General features: G+C 45.6%; 1 protein-coding gene across 1 annotated transcript in view; it reads right to left on the bottom strand.

Moving 5' to 3' along the window:
- LOC119455336 (kinesin-like protein KIF2A) overlaps positions 1 to 25,075 on the bottom strand; it is an 85,978-nt gene that overhangs the window by 42,968 nt on the left and 17,935 nt on the right. The window contains exon 4 of the mRNA XM_037716725.2: positions 2,193 to 2,361. Coding sequence (XP_037572653.2) covers positions 2,193 to 2,361 — 169 coding nt within the window. The remainder of the gene's footprint in view (positions 1 to 2,192; positions 2,362 to 25,075) is intronic.

The following is a 25,075-nucleotide window of genomic DNA, read 5'->3' as shown; positions in this document are numbered from 1 at the left end:
ACGTGCAGCTGCAACGTCTCAGTTACGGGTCATTCCACGCGAAACGTCCCAGCCCAAAAAGCGACCATCGTTGATTTTCTAGAAAAAAGAATGGGCTAGATGGACATTGTGTGAATAAGTTTTCACCAAATTATTTGGGCCGAAAAAAATGTTTTGATCACATGAGCGCTCTTTGAATTTTCCGCGAAGACGCATTAGTTGGTTGGATGTAATTTTTTTTATTCAGGTCTGAAACTAGGTGTAATAACCAATTTTATTTTAGAGTACTCTAGAGGCATCCTTCTTTCATATAATGTGATAACTGAATACATTTTAGAATTTATCGCGTTTATTTGGCTCAGTAAAAAAGCAAGAAATGTTGCGGTTTCAGCAATTTTTTCACATAAACTGCGCAAATTTTTCAACCACAAAATTTTTCTGCCTTTTTGCATGTTGCCATAGTGTATGATAAAAATAATTTGAAATTCCTAAGGCATATATTTTTTCAGACAAACACCTCCAATGTTGGCAAGAAATGGATTTTTTGCGAGATTCAGGACACATTTAAGCCTTAAGGCCCTCCAGATAAAAATATGTCACATAGCTGGTCGCCGTCTGCTGGTCGGCAGACGGCGACGAGCAGCCGACAACGAGCGGACGACGAGGGGAGCGGCGGCACGACCTACTGATCATGTTGATTGCTGACTTCAAAATTGTTTTTCTCGCTTCAAACAAAATTTACTCAAATAAAAATTTCTCAATCACAAGCTAAGAGGTCTGTGCGCATATTGAGCTATCTTACCTATTTTTATCTGGAGCGCCTTAAGGCTTAAATGTGGCCTGAATCTCGCAAAAAATCCATTTTTTGCCAACTTTGGCGCTGTTTGTCTAAAAAATACATGCCTTAGGAATTTCAAATTATTTTTAGCATACACTATGGCACCATGCAAAAAGGCAGAAAAAAATATTGTGATTGAAAAATTTGCGCAGTTTATGTGAAAACATTTCTGAAAACGCAACATTTCTTGCTTTTCTTTACTGATCCAAATAAACGCGATAAATTCTAAGATGCATTCAGTTTCACAGTATATGAAAGAATGATGCCTCTAGAATACTCTAAAATAAAATTTGTTATTACACCTACTTTCAGACTTGAATAAAAAAAAATTTTCCTCCAACCAACTAATGCGTCTTCGCGGAAAATTCAGAGCGCTCACTCGATAAAAACATTTTTTGCAACCAGACTACTCTGGTGAAACCTTATTCCCACAATATCCATCTAGCCCAACTTTTTTCAAGAAAATCCACGATGGTCGCTTTTTGGGCTCGGGCATTTCGCGTGGAATGACGCTTACTCAAGAACAGTCTTTAAATTGCACAGAACAGCACATGTGCAGTTGCACAACAAGAAGGTACACTTTATCCGATAATGTAACCCATGAAGTATAATGCAATGCACCACGATTCCTTGTCTAATATGGAACCCAAGCAAAAAAAAAAGGGTGAGTTCATTCCAGCTTTCTGCCAGGAATCTTGAAACCTCGCCTCAGATCTGTCCTGCAGTGCTTTGTTTTCCTTGCGAAAAGACCATGTGCAATGCTTAGCATATATCTAGAAAAATGTTCCATACGTTGTTCGAGCTAACGCTAGCCAAGCTGTTCTACAAAAGAAATTAAAAATACACGGTGGCAGATACAATTTGAAGACCTACAGTGCTCGATCGTCAGACCTCGGACGACTAAACCCCGAAGGATGCTTTCCTCGGCATCATTGTCCGTTGACTTTATATGGTCATGATCAACAAAATCCAGCCGCTCGGTTTTCCTTCTCTCGTTCACATATATAAATTACAGCGTTTTACGTGCCGATACCATGATATGATTACGAGGCACGCAATGCCGAATAATTTTGACCACCTGGGGTTCTTAAAAGTGCACGGTACACGAGTGTTTTTGCATCCCCCCACCCCCCCATCTAAACGCTGACGTCACAGCCGACATTTTATACCGCGACGTCGTGCTTAGCAGCGAAACACGAGAGCCACTACACCACCACGATGGTCAACCACGTAGGTGTTGTAATCGCATCGTGCACCTTATTTTTTTTGCGTTGAGCAGCTTGGCTTACGTTAGCTGAGACGCATGGTATAACAGTTGACTGCGCAATGAGCAGTTTAAACGTTACTACTCATCTTAAAACGAAGGAGTACTGACTGGAGGAGTATGAGTTTCTGGGCTTCGCCGTGGAAACTGGCACGGGTGGTGGCCGCAGGGCGCGGTCGTGAACGCCCTGATAGTGCAGTGTTGGTGCAGCCAGGCTATGCCGGTCTTGCATTGCGGCGGAACTGGCCGACGGCACTGACACTTGCGTATACCTTGGGAGCTGCACAGAGTGTATTGCGAAAGTCGACGAAATGAGCAACAGTTCTGAGCTAAATGCTCAATGCACTGAAAGTCGCAAAATCATTACCGACGGCTTCAGCGAAACAATAAGAAAACATTAGAAGCATACATTAGGCCTGGTAAACTTTGGTATACTACATTTTTGAACTCTGTTATGCAGAGAGCGGGAAGAAAAAAAACATGAATAATACTGCGCTGAGAAACATGCAATGTAGCCGATTTCTATGAGGTTCAAACTGAAACACGCAATAGCATCCTGAAGGTAAATTATTGGATCTGGCATCCCCTTAAATCTAACTTGCTATGGTGTGCAAAAACTGGCTTTGCCACTTTTGTTACGCTTAGCTAGCTCTGGTAAGCAACTTTTGCTCTGAATACAGAATCGGAAGATTTCAGTAACTTGTTTCAATTGATCTCAGGTTTACGTTTTGAAATTGTAAATCTGACTTTCGCAAACGCATTCTTTAGAACAATATATAACTACAAAAAATTGTCCCCACATATAACATTGCCCCCTTTTACTTTATAATGGGATGATGATTCAAACATAATAGAATACATGGAAACGTGCCTGAGTGATTTCGGTGATAGTGAGAAGGACGTCTTCACGCTCTGGGCAATGTTTATCCCTTTTGCCTAACAAAACAAAGAATGTCAGCAAACAAATGCCGTGGATGTTGCCTAACATTTTGCAACTAAAGCGCCAACTGAAAAGGAACAAAACGAAGCGGGCTCTGCCGCAGCTTATTAGTGCAATAAAAAGCAAATTGGCATCAGGTGTTCATAGTTAGAAAGATTGCTACTTTAAAAAGTACTACCTGGCTTCATGAAAAACGCGCGGAAAATTTTTGGAGGTACTTGAGTGACAAGAAGGGGCCTATAATGGAAATAGGGATCGACGGAACTACTATCAAACACACGAATGAAATCGCAGAACATTTTAATTATTTCATAACGTTTTTAAATGCGAAGCATTTCTTGAGGGCAGATCTGTCCGTCCCTCCCGCGTCCTACACCCCCACAGCGCATGCGCGTCCCCTCCCCCTCTCCCTCCTCTCCTACGCTCCCCCCTTTCTCTCCTCTAGGAATATTATACGGAGTGGCACCCGCGTGCCACACCCCCACACCGCATGCGCGTCCCCTCCCCTTCTCTCTCATCTCCTACGCTCCCCCCTTTCTCTCCTCTAGGAATCCGGAGTGGCGCGCACGACAGGGGGTGCGACAGCTGCATACTCCGCTGGGGGCGCCACGGTAGTTCCGCGGTATGAAAATGACGGAACGCGCGCGCCTCATTCTCTCTCTCCTGTGCAGCGCCGCGATGAGCGCTCGGGCCGCTGCCGCGAAACCATCTCCCGCTCAAGCTAACCATCTCCCCGCTGCTTCGCATCCACACATGGTTACCTTTAGCGGGAGATGGAGTAATTTTTTTGTAAGTCTAACGTGGATAACTTGTATGATTGTACTGTTTTTGAGCCACATGAAGTGAACATTTCATATCATAGTGTGTCAGTGCTCTTAAACTTGAAGACAAAGAAATCGTGTGGCCCAGATGATTTCCCAAATGTGTTTCTTAAGCGTTATGCCTAAGTTATTGGTAGATTTCTTTTTATGCTGTTTAAAGCTTCTTTGTTGTCTGCTAAAGTGCCTAATGACTGGAGGACAGCTCGAGTTGTGCCAATTGTTAAAAAGGGGCAATCCCTTGTCGGTTGAAAATTATAGCCCAATATTATTAACTTCGTCTTGCTGCAAATTATTTGAGCGTATCATTGCCAACCATACCACAAAAATTTTAGAAATTTTATAATAACAGATTGCCAGCATGGCTTTAGAAAAAATATTCAACTACCACAACTGTTAATTCATACATTCGCAAAAACCTTAGAGAGTAACAGTCAAATTAACGCTTTTTTAGATTTTAGTAGGGCATTCGACAGAGTAGTTCATTATAAACTGATTCAAAAACTTAGACAATCTTCCACACATTATAGTTCTTGGATAGCGGCTTATCTTTCCGATCACGTGCAGTTTCTCTCAATTCAAGGCAACAACTCCAGCTGTCTTCCCGTAACGACCGGTGCAACCCAGGGTAGCGTCCCGGGGCCATTGCTGTTTCTACTCTACATAAATGACATTGTAACTGTTGTTACACCAGGTACACAAACTAGATTGTTTGCGAACGAAATATTGTTGGACTCTCCGAAAAATTGCTTTCGCGGTGCTGCGGACCCTACCGCGTCTTACGCCGTGTAGCAGACGTCACCTATGAGATTGGCCCGCTCGAGTACATGACCGCTTCAGTGCATTACCAGACCGAATTTGATTTAACCCTTTCAGACGCCACTTTAGCCTGTTGATTGAAAACTTACTTTCACCACATTTCTTGCATCTTCAGAATCATAGAAAGTGTACAGCTGCAACAAAGATTAAAAATGTTCAATCCTTTAGTGAGTTTTGTAAAGTATACGGAATGTGGACTCCACGCGAAAATTCACTACAGGAACATCCATATGAGAACATCAACTGTTTCATGTATTGAAAAGCTTGAAAAACACTTATCCAGCCACTTGAAAGTTATGCATGGTGCATGACATTGTGGAAAACAATGAAAGATATGAACCCACTACATACAGCAACCTACTGACATCGAGCAAAAATACCCAACCGTCTACCTTCCCACTCATTTTACTAAAACATTTTGCACATGCCATCCAAAATTGCAGCACAATTTTAACCGAAAGTGTTTATTATATATATATATATATATATATATATATATATATATATATATATATATATATGCTACACATTTTAAATGTCCCTACTTTCAGCAGTGCTTTTGCTGTTGATGCACTATATATATTGATGCACACAATTGTGTACACAGTGACTGAAAGGGTTAAGAGTGCACAATATACAAGAATGGTGTGATAGGTCGAGCATGGCTTTAAACAAAGACAAAACAGTTTGCCTTCGTTTTTCTCGCAAGAAAAGCCCGTTAAAGCATGAATATACACTGACTGCTTCATCGTTAAAGGAAGTTGAAAATCATAAATATCTATAGTCGGGTACAACTTTAGAAGACAGGAGGAGGCCCCGCCTAGTTGACCGAAGCGCAGCAGCCAATTCCTCCGCGACTAAAGAAATAGTCCCACTCAAAAATTGTGACTGCTTCTAAAGCGCGTATTTGTCGGTATAAATAAGATTTGTGTATCTTGACGAGTGGTTTGGTAAAACTATCATGATGGAAATGCTACCGCACATGCCGGATCGCGAGAGAAAAATAACTCCGTGCCTTCTACAACGCTGTGCGTCGTCTGCTACAGAGCAAGATCGACGGCACCGGGCGTAGCAGTCGCTGGCTTAATAGCATAAGATTCATATATACTTTTTGTGTGTTTGCACAACCTTATTTTTTAATGTGTTGGGCTTATTTTTAATTAATATATTTTTTTTTCGCGGTTGCGAACCTGCGATCTCGTGAGTTCGCGAACGATCGCGCGCGGCATTCCGTGCCAGTTTTCCGCCATGGAGCCCAGCGAGGTGAGATCGGAACGCGATCCTTTGTTGCCGAACGAGCCTTGTGTCGCCTCGATGACCACACCACCAAGGAGCCTCGGCAAGAACAAGAGCGGCCACATCCTGAACAGCGATTCACGCAACATGATCTTCCACTGCTACACGTTTTGACGTAACAGGCAGCCTGAACGCAGCGTGGAGGACACGAGCAACTTTGTCGCCGACATGCTTGGTGTAAGCGAAAGGACTGTGTTCAGGGTGAGGCAGGAAGTTAAAGCTTCACATTTTTCGGGTGGCAAACTGACGACGCCCTCGCGAAAGCGCCCACGCAATGCGGAGAAGAGGAGACGCAGCGCGAAGTTTGACAGCTTCACATTGTGCGCGCTGAGATCATGTGTGCACGATTTCTTTCGCCGCAACGAGATACCGACGGTCGAGAAGGTAACTACCGAGTTCTCGGAGCGTATGGAACTACCATCACTAAGGCGGTGTACTGTGCGTCACCTGCTTGCCGAGATCGGCTTCAAGCACGAAAAGAGAAGCCGCAACTCGCTGCTTATCGACAGGGATGACATCACCGATTGGCGGAATCGCTACCTCCGTGACGTGGAGCGCTACCGGGCGGAAGGCCGAAAGATCTTCTACCTGGACGAGACATGGGTGACGGCAGGACACACACGGTCGATCGTGTGGACAGACACCGTGGTGCAGAAGCGCGGACGCCTGTTCGCTCAAGCAAATGGCCTGACGACGGGTCTAAAACAACCTTCTGGGAAAGGTCAGCGCCTGATCGTGACGCACATCGGCAGCGAGGATGGTTTCGTCGACGGCTGCTTGGATATATTCCGAGGCCAAAAGACAGGCGACTACCACGAAGAAATGGACGGCAATCGCTTTGAGGGCTGGTTCAATGACGTTCTGCAGCAGTTTCCAGCTGGTAGCGTCATTGTTTTAGACAATGCACCTTACCATAGCCGGCGAGAAGAGAAATTGCCGACGACAGCCTGGAAGAAGGAAAAGATACAGGAGTGGCTCACAAGCAAGAACATCAACTACGGTGAAAGGATGATAAAGAAGCAGCTGCTTGAGCTGGTGGCATCTGTAAAGTCACGCTTTCTGAGCTACATCGTAGACAACACAGCTGTAAAGGCCGGTTGCATTGTACTCAGGCTCCCGCCGTACCACTGCGAATTTAATACCATTGAGCTTGTGTGGGCCAAGGTCAAAAATGGCATCGCTGCGGACAACAGAGACTTCAAGCTGTCCACGGTCGACGTCATCTTGAGGGCGAAAATCAAGCAGGTAACGGCGGAAGACTGGAGAAAGAGCATTCAGCATGTGATGGACTTGGAGGCAAAGTTCAGACTTGACACGTCTGGGAGTGAGCACATTCAACCCATCATCATCCAGCTGGGTGAAGATGACACTGAAGAAAGCGACTACGACTGCGAGCTGTCTGGCATTGAGCCACTCGACGAAGCATAAACGCTTCTTATTAACAAAAGAACAGCCCTTATTAGGGCTACCAAAATTTTGCCGGTGGGTTCGCAACAGCCAACCATCCATTCCGTGACCTCTCAAATAAATAAGCAGTTCCATTTATGGCATATTCCTTATAATAGAAGCTCAATTCTGATAAGCAACGTCCTGCACACATTGTGCTCGATTTAAGAAGTGGCATAGAAACACATTTAAATGCTGGCATATCTGAATGAAACACTATTGTTAACCCTGATTATCGTTGGCGGGCTCAAAATGCTCATTCGGGCAGCCATTCATGTGGTTGCATTGTTTATTTTGTTATCTGGCTCACACAAGTAATGCGGTTAAGAGAACAAATATAAAACATCATTAGCTTAGACAGGCCCAAAATGCTCATTCAGGCAGCCACCGTCGAGTTTGACGTGCCCCATAGTGAAATAGCAGTAGTGAGAGCACGCTTGATGGTTCTGTTAGAAGTCTGCACTGTAAATCACAGTCATGTCATAGCAAGTGGTGGTGAAATAGCAGCAGACAACACCAAACTGCCACTGTCAGCAGCTTGAACGCCAAAGCACATTCATGTGGTTGCATTGTTTATTTTGTTATCTGGCTCACACAAGTAATGCGATTAAGAGAACAAATATAAAACATCATTAGCTTAGAGAGGCCCAAAATGCTCATTCAGGCAGCCACCGTCGAGTTTGATGCGCCGCATAGTGAAATAGCATAAGTCACAGCACGCTTGATGGTTACGTTAGCAGTCTGCACTGGAAATCGCAGTCATGTCATAGCGAGTGGTGGTGAAATAGCAGCAGACAACAGCAAACTGACAGCCACTGTCAGCAGCTTGAATGCCAAAGCACATTCATGTGGTTGCATTGTTTATTTTGTTATCTGGCTCACACAAGTAATGCGCTTAAGAGAACAAATATAAAACATCATTAGCTTAGTGAGGCCCAAACTGCTCATTCAGGCAGCAACCGTTGAGTTTGACGTGCCCCATAGTGAAATAGCAGTAGTCAGAGCACGCTTTATGGTTATGTTAGCAGTCTGCACTGTAAATCATAGTCATGTCATAGCAAGTGGTGGTGAAATAGCAGCAGACAACACCAAACTGCCACTGTCAGCAGCTTGAATGCCAAAGCACATTCATGTGGTTGCATTGTTTATTTTGTTATCTGGCTCACACAAGTAATGCGCTTAAGAGAACAAATATAAAACATCATTAGCTTAGTGAGGCCCAAACTGCTCATTCAGGCAGCAACCGTTGAGTTTGACGTGCCCCATAGTGAAATAGCAGTAGTCAGAGCACGCTTTATGGTTATGTTAGCAGTCTGCACTGTAAATCATAGTCATGTCATAGCAAGTGGTGGTGAAATAGCAGCAGACAACACCAAACTGCCACTGTCAGCAGCTTGAATGCCAAAGCACATTCATGTGGTTGCATTGTTTATTTTGTTATCTGGCTCACACAAGTAATGCGCTTAAGAGAACAAATATAAAACATCATTAGCTTAGTGAGGCCCAAACTGCTCATTCAGGCAGCAACCGTCGAGTTTGACGTGCCCCATAGTGAAATAGCAGTAGTCAGAGCACGCTTTATGGTTATGTTAGTAGTCTGCACTGTAAATCACAGTCATGTCATAGCGAGTGGTGGTGAAATAGCAGCAGACAACACCAAACTGACAGCCACTGTCAGCAGCTTGAATGCCAAAGCACATTCATGTGGTTGCATTGTTTATTTTGTTATCTGGCTCACACAAGTAATGCGATTAAGAGAACAAATATAAAACATCATTAGCTTAGAGACGCCCAAAATGCTCATTCAGGCAGCCACCGTCGAGTTTGACGCGTCCCATAGTGAAATAGCAGTAGTCAGAGCACGCTTTATGGCTCCGTTAGCAGTCTGCACTGAAAATTGAAGTGTTGTCATAGCCAATTTTCAATTTATTAATCAGACTCGAGCAAGTAATACGAATGCAAGCACAATTATTAACGTGATGAACTTTGCTAGCATTTTTTTGTCATATTTACGTACCAGAAAAAAGTTGAACGTGTTTTAGTGAGTCACTTTGTTCATTACAAGCCGTGGGCAAAGTGACGGACAGATCCAGACAGTGATATTGGGGAATAAATGGTGAAAGTTGCAAAAGCTCTCACAGCACTGCTTCGCTCGACTCCATTCACTAGAAAACTGCATTTGTAATGATGAAAGCGTCATGACAGGAAATGATACCCCACTGCACAATCTGTACAATATATGTGTACCACTACATGTGACGGGCAGCAAAACCATCTGTTTATAAAGACTGAATGCAACAACATAGCAAGGTGCTGTTTCACAATATGGCACCTATTCATGTGCACTTCTGGTAAGCTACCGTATGCACTGATGCATAAACACATTAACAGGGGAAAGAGACGAAGTAACTGTGCAAGCCACGTGATTCTTTTAACATTTTGTATCTGTCAATGTTTCTGTTGTCACAGCTGATAGAACTTTCTTTAGTGCAAGTTGATTAATCACATTGCAGCAACAGCACAAGAAGCGAGGTCAGAATAGTAGGAGAAAACAAAGCAAGGTGGCAGACTGAGGAGGCAATGTAGACAAGAGAGAATAGCTTTAATGACATCGAAGAGACCAGCCCTGCTATTCACAGGACTTGGTGCTTTGAATGAGACGAGTTAATGGAATTGTCGAAAGTCGTGGCTGCAGCATGCTTACAAGAACAAATGCAAAAATAAAAGGATAGAAATAGGAACAAATACATACACGCACGGAAGAACTCACATTTTCACACACATGAACACAAACGCGAGCGCGAAAACTAAGATCTAAAATACAAAAAAGGGCAAAATAACAAATATACACAAACACACAAGAAAACACGCATACACATTTAACGCAGACACGAGTAGAACTATTAGGAGTCAGTTCACAAGCAGCTGTGCCTACTTTGTCGTACTTCTTTTTAATGTACATATTGGCTCTGTTGCCTTCACTGTCATGGGAATTTTTTAGTAGCGACATATCACGACAAATCGCAAAGCTGTGTTGTGGGAAAGCAAGTCGAGCGCTGACAGCACAACTTATGCGCGATTGTGTCACAGCAGGCATTCTACAGCTGGCGCGTGCAGTGAGCGATGAGTTCTAAGCCACACAGCGACGCGAATTCATGCCAAGGTCCCTTGCAACGGCACCAGTGTATCAGTCATAATTTTAAATTAGCATTCAGGCTGACATTAAGGAAACAAACACTGCTTCCAAACACCTGACCGTTAACAATCCAATGACATTCGCTCAAGCAGCGCGTGTTAGTCAATGATTGTTAGCATTGGTGGAAAGCAATCAATCGACGGTGCTACACAACACTCGAACGACGCCGCTAGACGCTCGGCTATCTTATCACACTGCTGCCAACGATCGGTCGTTTGCACGCTGAGCTGGCAGCAACGAATCTTTGCGTTGGAGGTTGCTTTCACAAATCTTTTCTGTTGAGAAACTCGCAGGTTGGTTTCATCCGCGCACGCTTTTCTCATTTATCCTGATAATGGTTTTGCTCCATCACTTCACCACGTCCGACGAGAAACGCAGGGGCACAGTACACAAACACACCCGCCGCTCACAGTAGGTACCAGACTTTGGCGAACTCTCCTCGTCGTAACTTCACTTAGGAGCAAAACAAAACACCACGGAACAAACACGTACGATGTTTGTTTGCAGCGGTATGCCGCCGCGGGATCTTGTTTCCACATGGATGGATGGATGGATGGATGAGGCTGAACCCTTTAAATCGGGCGGTGACATACGCCACCTAGCCATGACTATTAAGATAATTTGTACTTTGTGGTGGGTGAAATTTCACCCCTGCCTTAATTTTATCCACCAATCAGATAACCTCTGTTTGGTTATTTCTACCCGCTTAAAGTCTATTTTGCCTTCACTGTCCCTAAACCCAATGCTTTGAAAAAATCAGCCCCGTTGCCTTGCACTGTAGGGTTAAGCCCCTTACAGAAAAGTATGAGGTGTTCTGCGGTTTCCTCTTCTTCTCCGCACGCACAACACAACGTGTCTATACCTTGGTACTTGACTCGGTACATCTTAGTCCGCAATACTCCCGTCCTGGCTTCAAACAACAAAGAGCTTCCCCTAGAATTATCGTAGATATTTTCTTTGGCAATTTCTTGCTTGAAAGTTCGGTATGTGCCCAGTGCTGATTTCGTCTGCATCCCTGTTTTCCACAGACCCCTCTCTGTTTCCTTAACCTTTTTCTTAACCGCTGTTTCCTGGTTTGCACCCCTCCTGCAGTCCAAATATTTGACAGTTTTCTGGTCAGCTTCCTCCATTTTGTATCAACATTCCTCATGTACAAATAACTGAAAACTCTCCTTGCCCACCGCTTTTCTGCCATCTCTCTCAATCGCTCCTCAAATTCTATCTTGCTGCTGGCTTCCCTGCCCTCGAATGACGTCCATCCCATGTCACCCTGTACCCCCTGATTTGGTGTATTTCCGTGTGCTCCCAGAGCCAGTCTACCTACCCCTCGCTGCTTAACTTCCAACCTTGCTCGAACCTCTGATCTCATGCACAGGACCGCATTGCCGAAAGTCAAACTAGGGACCATCACCCCTTTCCAAATCCCTCTCACCACTTCGTACCTATTGTAATTCCACAGTGCCCTATTTTCGAAGCGCACGAAGCGCAGCGCAGCGCCACCGATGTTCGCTGCAATCGATGTTCGCTGCAGTCCAAGGGGCGCCGGTCACGGTCACGGTCCAGTGGGCGCCGACCAGCTCAGCAGCACACCCGGCAGGGCCAGACGACATCCACGCCACCGGTCCTCAAGTTAACGGGACCTCAGGTGAGCTGGGCATCAGTGGTCGCCTCCCCTCGCACTCAAAATAGCTCTCGCAATACCGAATCGCCGATAATCGCACAGCTTCAAAGCACTATTGAGCATCAAAATCGAACGCTAGCCCAATTGCAACAGCTAGTCGCACAACAGCAGCAGGAAATTTCCCGCCTTCGACAGGAAATACAAAGAAATAAGTGTCCCCAGAGAACCCCTACAGCAGCTACTTCAGCTGACTGCGAGATGTCCCCGATCCGCAAATATCTGCCAAACATAATCCGACGACAGTCGAGTGGGAGGCGACCCTGTCTAGCTCGGACCCAGAACAGCAACAAGCCCTGGTCAACCGAGCCCGGACGGCGGCAAAAGCCAATGGTCTTCCGGACTAGGAGGTCCGACCACAAAACGGCTATTAATTTTCAATAATAAATGTTTTATTCTCTCGCTGCAATCTTTCTTCGCCGGCTCAAGGCTCAGAACAAACGCACGCGGCACAAATTGTGCATCGTAAGCTCACAATAATATTTCCGGCATGACAGACCACCACAAACAATTCGAATTCACTCTGACGAAGGGAGACGCACAGAGCTGACGCGACTCGGCCCAGATCGAAGCGAGGGCGGCCATGTTAGGCATGTTTTCCGTCGGCGGGGACACCGGCCGTCCGGCTCATGACGTCACCTGAAGTGCGCGCCTATTGGTGCCAGCTCGTGTGCATCCGCCTTTGAGGAGCAAATGCCGCTGTCTTCTAAAGTTGTATCCGACTATAGGCGTAACATTTGCTAATAACCGTTCCTGGAATTTACGTATTAGCAATATTTGTTGTTCTGCCTTCCATAAACTTTGCTTCTTAAAGCACAAACAGAAGTTCACCTATCAGCGTTAAATTAATTTATTTGACTTTCATCAGACCTAAACTAGAGTACGCTTGCATCACATGGGATTCATGCACTAAATATATCATTAAAATCATGGAGAGAATTCAGAGAAAGGCTGTTCGTTTTATTTATTCTAGGTTTAAGCACACCGATTCTCCCACACAGCTAATTATGGCAAATGACAACCCCCTCCTCAAACGTGGAGGCAGGAGCTTCGCCTGAATTTCCTAAAGCAACTAATAATGAATTATACTTAGACCCCGCAGTATACGTGACCCCTTTGTCCACTAGACGTACCCGTCACGATCACACATATGCAATAACCCCACATTTCGCCAGGACAAATACATACAAATTTCTTTCTTCCCAGAACAGTGTCTGAGTGGAACTCCAGACCCACGATGTATTGAAACCTTCTTAATGAAGTGCGTTGCTCATATGTTCTCTGTGTATTCATTTGTATTTATTGTAGTGTGTTTACATTTGTATATTTGCGCATTTTTGTACTGCTTGCCTGGTTTCTTTGTCTTTTTTTTACCTTTTAAACTTATTTGCCTTGTACGCTTGAGTGCCCTTCCTGCAAGGACAGATTTGTGGTCGGCAGTATGTTATAAGTAAATAATAAAATAATAAAGTTCCTAGTTACGTTAACCCCGCCACGTGGACAATTGCTTAACGAGAAAATTATCATGACGGTAATGAGAGTACCATGGCAGCTAACAGTTCAATTAATCAACAGATGTCGAAGGCATGAAGGTAAACACCAGCTAGCATACGGTAGTAATAGCTGTTGAAGGCAATAACACCTGTTGGACCAAAACTGTTCCTACTTAGAAACTTTTCAATCATACAGGTATTTCATGCACGTATGTTTATTATGTATTACAAGCATGTGTATACCATGCTATTGATATTGTTACGGGGACATGTCTGAAAGGGTTTATATACAATATTTATGTAACAATACTACTTGCGCAACGTCGGTGGCGCAGCTTGTGGAAAGAGCACGGGTGATCGTTAATCGCGACGCATAGGCTGTAGTAACTGCGACACGTTTGTCTCGTGAAGAAGAAGTGGACCAAGTAATTCGAGGCCAACGCAATGAAACGGCTCACATGGAACATCGAAAGGCTGAAGATGGCCAGCACGCGGGATCGATGGCTTTTTCCGGTGCTGAGAAAGGTCACAAGAGGCGACGTAACGGCGCAACGGGCGGGACATGCCTAGCCAGTGATGGGCGAACAGCAGGTCACCTCGACGTTTCACGCACATGCTACGTAAACGCTCGTGAACGGCAATTTGTGAATAGCCAGACTGAAGATCTATGGGAGAAAAGTACCTTGCGCCATGGAAAGAGTAGAGCAGTTCGCGGCGAATTGGTGTGGTCAGGGTTGATGTACATTGATATCATGTCGGACAGCATGCGATAAAAGTGCTCTGTGAGTCCATTACTTTGAAGGTGGTAGCTGGAAGTAGTTTTATGGTCTTAGACGCACCGAGAACATCGACGAGAAGTTTAGACAGAAAGATCGTGCCGCGGTCACTCAAAATGACACGTGGGTTTAGTCATCTTGTTCAGTTGCCGATAGTCGATACAGAACGGACAGGGGTTTTTCTTTTTTCTGACAAGCACCACGGGCGACGCCCAAGCACTCGCATATAGTTGAATGATGTCCTTAGGCAGCATTTTCTCAACTTCGGATTGAATGACACGGCGTCCGGACGCAGACACTCGGTAAGGGTGCCTAAGTACGGGCCTAGCATCCCCAGTATTGATGCTATGGGTTACGAGTAATGTCTGGCCAAGATGGGGCGACAAAAATAAAAAAAAAAACATCGCGAAAGAATGATAACAAGCGGCGAAGATCTTCGGACTGAGAAGGGACAGATCAGGGGCAATATGGTCGTCCAGCGTCGTACTTTTATCCGGGCTTCCCGGTAACAACTGTGGTACATCGATAGTCGGAGCCAGAGGGTCATGTGCACCTAAAGGTGATATGCTTCCCAACGAGATGCATTCGGGAATAAATTGTGGGATGCGTCCAAAGAATCGCTATACACGCCCATTTCTACGCGACAGTCACACCAGAGTGAGGGAGCGCAACAAACCACGTCAAAGGAGCGTCTAGAGAAGGGAAGATCACCTAGTCACTGTCACAAACAGGGGGCTCTGAGGTCAACCTGGCATACGTCGGGGTAGCTCGTCGCAGACGAACAAACCCGACTACACATAAACGCGGTGACGACGCAGTGTTGAGTTCAGGTAAAGGGAGTTCCAACTAGAGCACTGCACGGGCCGATTTTTTCAGCCCGGGCCCAGCCCGGGCCCGTTTTTACATTGGGCTGCCCGCTCGAGCCCGATCAAAACTTATGGCGAGACCCGGACCTATCCCGGGCCCGGAAATAATCTAAGTTACCCGCCCGGCCCGGCCCGCCACCCCGTTACCTTAAACCCGAGCCCGGCTCGAAACCGGCCCGAGCCCGGCCCGGGCCCGCGTCAAAAAGCACACGCCGTGCCCGAGCCCAGCCCGGTGCCCGCCAAAAAAATCTGCTCTACCCGGCGCGGCCCGGCCCACGGGCCGGGCCGGGCTTCCGGGTAAGCCCGAGCCCGTGCAGTGCTCTAGTTCCAACTGTAGCAGGCCAGATGAGCAGTCAATGAGGCAGAATGGTTGCTCAGGAAGTCATGGCCGAGGATGACGTCAGAACTGCAGAACTGAATAGAACTGACGTCTAATGGCCAGTGAAGCTCACACGCGCAGCGTACATGCCAACTACGCAACGTGTACCGCTGTCGCCCACGTGAACGACGGGCGACGTGGCGCGCGTAAGAACCTTGCAGAAATGACAAGGTGAGCGCTAATTACAGGTAGTTGTGCCCCAGTGTATATATGAGCGCCGAAACAGGCACGCCGTAACCTACGTCCAAAAGCTTTTGTCGGGTAGCCAGGGCCAGAAAATTTCCGGGTCGGTTGGGCCATGCAGCATCACCTCTGGGAGCTGCACTGGTCAGTTTTGCGAAGATGGACGACGAGAGTATGGCGACGGCGAGCGACGGAGAGCGGAGAGTGCGAATGCTGGTTCTGAGTGGATTGCGAGCTGTCGTAGCGTGGAGTCGGGGCAGGAACATCTGGGTGCGGCAAGTCATCGCGAGCACGAAACAGAGAGCACATACTGTCTTCCGGGCGGTAAGTGCACGCGGGACGAGGTGACGACAGGCCGGCGATAGCGACAATAGCAGGAAATATGGCTATCCCATTGCAGTTGAAGCATATTGGCCTGTCGTCCCGCGTGCGCCACTGGTTTGGATCGCGGTATCCGGAATAGCTCGACTGTGGGCCTAGGAGGTCGAAAGAAATCGCCGACCGCAGGGCGACTTACGGCACAGGTGGGATGAATGTTTGCGTTCGCCACATCTTCGCGTACGACGGCTTGGATCAACGATATAGGCGGGCGGGGGTCGTAAGAACAGGTCTGGGAAACACGTGAAGACGCGCCCCAATCTCACGCCAGGTGGCTGGACGTCCTCACACGTTGAGTTACTGGCAATGTTAGGAAGCAGCACGAATTGTTGCGTGACACGACGACTCTTCGCTTCCTCAAAGCGTCAGCACTCCTTTATGATGTCAACGGTAGTGTAGTCCTTATAAATCAGTAAATTGAAGGAGTCGTAGGTGATGCCTTTAGGTATGTGGCTGACTGTCAGGTTCCCGCATTTTGTCGTCAACCCGCCGACACAGAGCTAACACGTCCTGAATGTACACGACATATGGTTCAGTTGATGTTTGTGCCCGGCACGAAAGCCCTTCTTGGCGGCTCGCTAGCGCCCGACTGGCTTCCCGAAGAGTTCCTGCAGTTTGTACCATTCAGGTGTCCCAACTAGTCAATTCATCCTCCGAAAACGGGCCGTTCCTTTGAGGTAGTTTTCACGTTAGCCAGCATGATGGTTGGGTCCCACCGGTTGTTCTTGGTGGTTCGCTCGTATTCCGTTAACCAGTCTTCAACGTCAATGGCGTCCGTACCGGAGAAGGTACCAGGGTCTCGGAGCTGGGCCAGGACTACCGATGTTGCGGTAGCCGAGGCTGAGTCAACGTGCCTCTCAATCGACATGATCGTATGGCGCAGAAGATGTCCGCTTCGATGTTCCGTGATACAGCTCGTCGGGATACAGCTCGTCCTCTTTCACGTCTGCCATGCCACTTCTATTTCGTCTGGTGCATAGATGCATGGCTCATAACGATATACATGTATACTAAATTTTATGCTGTGCTACCTCACTGTTCAGCAATGTACGGGTGACAAAGACTCAGTCAGACAATGTTCTGCATTTATCCTTGCCATCCAAGACCTTCACAGTGTCTGAACCAATGCTAACTAAATAAATAAACTTAGCTAGTTCCTTTAGGTCGAAACTAAGCAAAATATTTTGCACTTCCTACATTTTATTTTATAGTGTAGAGCACAACATATCAGAACAGCAGAAGATGAAAAAAAAGTAGAGACAGACTGTTATAAGGCGATCATCGCGTTATCCGTGAATCGCGGCCAGCCAATCATAGCGTTAATGTAAGCAACGTTCCACTCGAAGAACTGACGATGCATGGAAATCAGAAATAAAACAGCATTTACTTTATCCCAACTGCGTATACAGCAACGATATCATCGCAGAAAAAATACATTGAATAGCACAAATTTAGCATACGACTGACAAAAACATCGATCATTTTAGAAATAAATTCTCAAAATGGTATTGCAGTATAAAATTTGTTATATATCCATAAAATATTAAGTTAATAGTTCCAAAATCACATTGTTAATTAAGAACGTTTTTGGCAGTGAATTTCAATCAAGAACCGTCTGTGTAATTAAGTAAAAAGTTCGTACGTACGCGTAGGTACTCGGACACTTTCTGTGTTCATTAGCGATGCAGAAGTCGCATTAGCGATGCAGAATTATCGATAGTTGCGTAATTATTGTGCAATCCATTGTACGAACAAGATAAATTGCGCCTTCGCTACGACGTGTATAATCAATATGCAAGATCAGGCAACGAGCATATCGCGCAAACACAACATAATCTGGGCAAAATGTATCTGCTGGTGTCGGACCGCGCGCTGTACATAGGGCTGTAACAATCTTAGCCTTCTGGTTATCGGTTCGCTAGACATTATACTATCATTTTTTATACTACCGATGTTTCGAAAACTGCCGATAGTACATTTGCCGATATTTTTGATTTACTATTCTATAAAAAGGCTGGCTTCAGGAAGGGACATTCTACGATGGATCATATCCATGTCATAAATCAGGTAATTGAGAAATCTGTGGAGTACAATCAGCCTCTCTACATGGCTTTCATAGGTTATGAAAAGACATTTGATTCAGTAGAGATAGCAGAAGTCATAGAGGCATTGCGTAATCAAGGAGTACAGGAGGCATACGTGAATATCTTAGCAAACATCTACAAGGATTCCACAGCTACCTTGGTTCTCCACAAGAAAATTAGAAAGTTACCTATCAAGAAAGGGGTCAGGCAAAGAGACACAATCTCTCCAGTGCTATTCACTGCATGCTTAGAAGAAGTATTCAAGCTCTTAGACTGGGAAGGCTTATAGGAGTGAGGATCAACGGCGAATATCTCAGCAACCTTCGCTTTGCAGATGACATTGTCCTATTCAGCAACAATGGAGACGAATTCCAACAAATGATTGAGGACCTTAATCGACAAAGCGTAAGAATTGGGTTGAAGATGAATATGCAGAAGACAAAGATAATGTTCAATAGCCTGGCAAGGGAGCAAGAATTCAGGATCGCCAGTCAGCCTCTAGAGTCTGTAAAGGAGTACGTTTATCTAGGTTAATTACTCACAGGGGACCCTGATCACGAGAAAGAAATTTACAGAAGAATAAAATTCGGTTGGAGTGCATACGGCAGGCATTAACAAATCCTGACTGGGAGCTTACCACTGTCGTTGAAAAGAAAAGTGTACAATCATTGCATTCTACCGGTGCTAACATATGGGGCAGAAACTTGGAGGTTAACAAAGAAGCTCGAGAACAAGTTAAGGACTGCACAAAGAGCGATGGAACGAAAAATCTTAGGACTAACGTTAAGAGAGAGGAAGATAGCGGTGTGCATCAGAGAACAAACGGGGATAGCCGATATTCTAGTTGACATTAAGCGGAAGAAATGGAGCTGGGCAGGCCTTGTAATGCGTAGGATGGATAACCGGTGCACCATTAGGGTTACAGATTGGATACCAAGAGAAGGGAAGCGCAGTCGAGGTCGGCAGAAAACCAGATGGGATGATGAAGTTAGGAAATTTGCAGGCGCAAGTTGGAATACGCTAGCGCAAGACAGCGGTAATTGGAGATCGCAGGGAGAGGCCTTCGTCCTGCAGTGGACATAAAATATAGGCTGATGATGATGAAACAAGTATAGTTCCACAACCCCGTTCGAACCAATTAGAGAAGACCCTACAATAAAAGATTTCAAAGAATGTTGAGAATACTTTTCCAATCCTTTGCGCAGACTATAGTCCTGGACATTATAATGCCTCTTGCTACGAGCTAATATTGCAATTGATGCTACAATACGTCCCAAAGATACAATTTGGATGAGAAGTGTGCCATGATGAGAGAGAGATTGCGCCAATTATGCTTTCATTGCGATAGCAATTAAGTGGACACTCCAAGCGCATTTTTGTCGTCGTCGCCGCCATGAGTATCCGTATTAAGTCCAACAACGATAAAATCGTCGCCGCGCGCCATTGTGTGCAAGTGAAAGCGTGTGAGGGTCAGCCGGCTACTGCAGCTTAATCTCGCGCACGTAAGAGAGGAGGGCAGCCGGAAGTACGCGTCTGTCGCGCGCGAGGCACGGGGAGGAGGCAACGGCGATGGAGGGGGGGATGCGTTCTGCTCCCGCGGCTGCTGCTCACGGAGCTGCCGCATCTTGAAAGCGATCTGCGATGTGGACGAAATGTGCGCCCGCGGGAGCCTCATCTTCAAAGTCATCTGCGATGGGGACAAAGTGCATGCGCCGAGTGCCGATAGCTTCGTATGCGCTTTGCTTTCGTCGTCTAGTTAGTTTTGGAGCGATAGACAGCGCGAAGGCCCATTTGTTCACTGCCGCTGGCGCGCAATCTGACTCCAGAGTTTTGACGAGTTTCCGCGGTCATCGAGCGAGATGTGTCATGTTTACCTGTGCGCGTGTGACAGTTCTTGCTTAATTAGTAAGCGAATATTTACAATTTTATACAGCCGATAAAACTACTATCCTTACTTCCTATAGCTGTCTACTAATTCCATATCGCAATCGATGCTTCTCCTTCGGGCAAAACTACAGCTCTTTCTAAGAGGGCCAAAAGCGATAAAGAGCATTTACTTAAAACTTACTAAGAATAATAAGTATAAGAAGGGTAGCAAGTTTAAATTTGGATGTCGTCTCGTCGATGACTCTGGCGCAAGTTGGTATAGTCGTTTTTTTTTAAATTCTAACCGAACAGTTGACAATGCTGTGCAAGAAACCTAACGATGCGATGCGGCGACGTGAATGGAGTGAGGTTAAATTCAAGGGACGAAGTGCAGAAGAGGGTGAGAAGTCGAGATCATAACGGTGACATATAAATCTTATTTTTTCTGAATTGCATCCAGTCTTAACCTCACACTGTTTGTAAGGGTTCCAAACGACAGATGCGTAGTAAACGGCAGGACGGATTAGCGATTTATATAACAGTACCTTAGCATCTTTTGGAGAGTTGGATAGTGTACGACGCTGGGGTGATGGAATAGTTGTTCGGTACGTATGGCTGTGTGCAGACAAACGGTAATGAACGTCAGAGACGTGCGAACAGATGTAAACCAAAATTTATCTAACATGATAGGACTGAAGCAAAACAATCACTAAACAGAGAACACAGAGTGAAGGTCCCTAAAGAAAACACATCGACACTAAGTCCTACGCGCAGCGTTCAAGGAAAAAGCAAGTACGTCTCACGGGTTCAGTCCTAATAATGTCGATAGGTGGTAGGTCGTCTTAGCAGTCGCGACAATTTCTGTTGGAGACGAGCCAAAGCACGATGACCCTCGTGGGAGGCGAGCCAAGGCAGGATGACAGCACTGGTCGTTCGTTGAGGCAGGCGATGGCCCACGGCTGCATTGCCGTGGCCAGAGCACTCGAACTGGTGCCTGGTGGGTGGCTTCTTCACGTGGCACCTCGAGCAAAAGGCGGCCTCAAAGCAAAGGCCTCGGTTTGGCCTCGCCCTAGACACGGCCTGAAGCTGCTTCAACAGGCGGCTACGAGCAGCTAACAGCCAGCCCTGATGCAAACGGTCTCACACCAGGTGCCACTCCGCGTCTGCACCGACAGGCAGGCGCGTTGTCTTCAAGGCCGCCTCGGGTACCACGGCAGGAGCTCCCGGAACAGCGCACTGGTCCTGCATCTTCCAAGTCCCGTGCTTCTCTGCCCGTTCGGCACCCGCCTCTTTTCCTTTTCTGAACGCTGCCAAGCACGCAAGCTGCCCCTGGCTTGCCTTTTGTTTCTTCTTTCTTCATTCACAAGTTTCAAGAGTTCTCAAACAGTCCACGCACATAAACACTCATAAGGTCCTTGCACTACACCAGGTAACGTAATTTTGTTAGTGCTTTGTTACACATGTAATCAATTTGTTTTGACTATGACATGTTATGCGTAAAAATGACACCGAGATACTAGTACTCAGATGCCCTACTCACGGCTCGTTTATTGGAGTAGTAATGAAAAGGAGAAGATTTGTTACAGAAGGACATAAGAACGGTTTTATCAAAATGAATGTTTATTTGCCAGGTATTGCACCAACTGCAAAACCTAGCAAATGACTCCGGGAGGCGGTAATGATCATCAGAACAGTTATTCACTTCATATAAAACACAGTCGTCGGCGCAAAGACGAATGTTAGAAGCGATGTTAACAGGCAAATTATTTATGCAGATTAATAAAAGCAGTGGCCCAAGAACGGAGCCTTGGGGCACTCCAGATGCCACATCAATAGTAGTAGAGTTGGTCGAGCTGTAAGAAACAAACTGGGAGCGAAGGGACAGCAAGCTTGAAATCCAATGAACCAGCTGAGCTACAGCGTTAAGTTTGGAAAGGAGTTTAGAATGTATTACTGTGGCAAATGGTTTCGAGAAATATATAAAAATAGAGTCAACCTGGTTGCCAACATTAAGGATAAAGAAAATGTCATGCGTAAACTCAACTGCTCTGTCGTACTAAAACAGTGCCTTAACCTATGCTGTATGTTGGATAGTAGATTATGCGATTCCCGAAAAAGCATGGTGTGTATGAATGATGTGTTCCAATATTTTGCACGGATGATGTCAATGAAATCAGTCTGTAGTTTGCCAAAAGCTGCCTAACACCAGATTTATAAAGCGGAAGCACTTTAACTTCTGTGAGGAAGGAACAGTGGCAGATCATAAAGGTTTGTTGAACATGACCATAAGATATCCTGATGACCACAAGCAATAGCGAACAATGAACACATTGTGTATCCCGTCCGGTCCGGGGCATTTCTTGGTATCAAAGTTTATTATAAGATTAATACCCTAATTCTTTATGTCAATGTCACTGATTCAGAGCAAACTGTATTGCCGACAGAAGGAATGAATGAATTTGTTATCGGGAAGAAAGACGGACTGAAAATACTTTTTTGAAAGCATCTGATATTACTGACGGAGTGCTGATGACGTCATTATCGCAAAAATTTACGAGGAATATTTAAGAGATCAGGCAGTTGAACGCGAAAAAAAATATTTAGCCGTTTGCAGCTTAAGGTTCATTCTTGGCCTTGTGAAACCAGTCTAGGAATTGAGGCATTGCCTATAAAGGACCGCAAGCTTTTTAGACATAATATCTCCTCCGCCTTTTACTAAATTGATTGTTATTCCATCTTCTCCAGCAGCTTTTCCCCGGTTCATGTCTTGCAAGACCCTTCTAACTTCATCACTCGTTATAGAAGAGCCTCTGTATCCTGATCATCACAGCTTCGAAGGAAAGTAGCTTGGCTGCTCTGGGCACTGTACAGGTCAGTATAAACTTCTTCCGCTGCTTTTACTATGTCATCGAAATTACTAATATAACTGCTTATCTTTCAGTGCAGATATCTTGCCTTGTCCTATGCAAAGTTTTATCTTCGCTGATTTCATGCAGCGTCCATATTTTACGGCTTTCTCAATCTTTCCCACGTTATAATTACGAAAATCTTTCCCCTTGGTGATCAGTTTTGACAGTTTAGTGAATTCTATTTGATTTCTTGAGGTTGAAACTTTCATGCTTTGTCGTCTTTACTAGGCCCTTCGTTACTTGGAAAAGCCTACCTACTGGCTGGCCGCGGTGCCTTACCTCCCACTTCAATTGCTGCTTCTGAGATCAGCCTAGTTACGGTTTCGTTCATTACTTTACTGCAGTGCAATATCATGCCTGGAAGTCAACCAGTGCGCATGTGCAACACGCCCACCTACTTACCGCAATGCTCCTTATATACTCAGCTGCGTTTCTGAATAAAGTGCTTTTTGTTACCTGCTAATCGTCTATCTTACAATTACTTCTATGTTTTCTTCTTTCTGTTCTGAAGCTGCATATTTGTTTGCGAGCACCAGCCTGCATTAGTCTGCTCTTTACATCGTCTAGGTTGACCTGTTTCTTCTTGACTATTTTTTTTCTTTCTATTCAAATTGAGACAAATCGTAGACCTCAGTAACGTATGGTCACTGCACTTTACCCTACCTAACACATCATCCTGCATTAGAATATAAACCCGCAAAAAGACAGTTCGTCCTCTTTGTCTCCATTGCCACGATGCGGATACAGGCAAGCTTCTCGCCAAGCTGCTTGCACAATCCATGTTACGACTAAACATAGTATTTTATTGCGAATAGCTGTCTCGACATGGTCACACTAGTTTTCCTTCCGGCTATCAAGTCACCAAATTAGTAAGCCGATTCCGAAGATAGTGCATTGTAAAAATGTAGGTCGTCTATGTAGATATGAGCCATTGACTACGAGCCGCTATTCACTGAACCTTTTATGACAACTTGGTTATGGGCCACTTTGTATGTGGGACTCTTCAATGAACTTCTTCGACACCAACTTGAATCACTGGTGTTCTACTGCGTACGCGTTGACTTCACTGGGGTGCTGCCTGAAGGCAGTGTTCACAGACAGGAGCTAGAGAGAAGCCTGTCTGCCGTTGACGCTTCACACACGACGGGGTTCGGCCATTCGCCTATTAACGCGATAGTGTTAAAGGCGAATGTCGCAAAAAATCCGACATTGGCGCTGGCGTCCCCGGCCAAGAAAATCACCCTGAACCATCCGACTCCGCAGGCCCACCATGTGGCGCAAAGGCCTTAGTGAACAAAAACTGAATTTCTCGAAGTAAAATTTGTCACAAAATTGTAAAGTACGACTTAACCACAAGCTGCAGACGTGATAGCGTCGCACTGTAATTTGAATATACGAGAAAGCGTATTTTTCTTACGCGGAATGTCAAACCTATTCTCCAGCATTTCTACCAATCGCACAGCGGCGCGCGCCCATTCGTTCCTTCCAAAAGTACCATCTAGATGGCGCTCGCCTCGTCGGCAGCGGCGCGCGGAGCCGAAGTTGGAGAAAAAGAAAGTTGCAGTTGCCGGGAAGCCTGTTAAGCAGTCAGCGATCTTTGAATGCTATCGTATGTCACTCTTAAAGGTGAAACTTAAGCGATCTCTAAATTGCAGATGAGTTCCGCCGGAATTTTTTAAATCGTAAGGGCGTATGTAGGTGTTATAGTATCTGAAGCTCCTGTGAATTATATCGTGCCTATCTATGCAAAAACGTTGCACATGTTTGCAGTGAATGGCCGGACGCAGCAACCATCCTTCGTCAAGCGTAGGCTAGATGACATCATAGTACTGTGCCACTGCAAACTTCGAGCCTTCACCGAATATCT

Source organism: Dermacentor silvarum, chromosome 6, assembly GCF_013339745.2.
Source record: "Dermacentor silvarum isolate Dsil-2018 chromosome 6, BIME_Dsil_1.4, whole genome shotgun sequence".
Classification (NCBI taxonomy): Eukaryota; Metazoa; Arthropoda; class Arachnida; order Ixodida; family Ixodidae; genus Dermacentor; species Dermacentor silvarum.
This window is presented reverse-complemented; position numbering and strand designations above follow the sequence as displayed.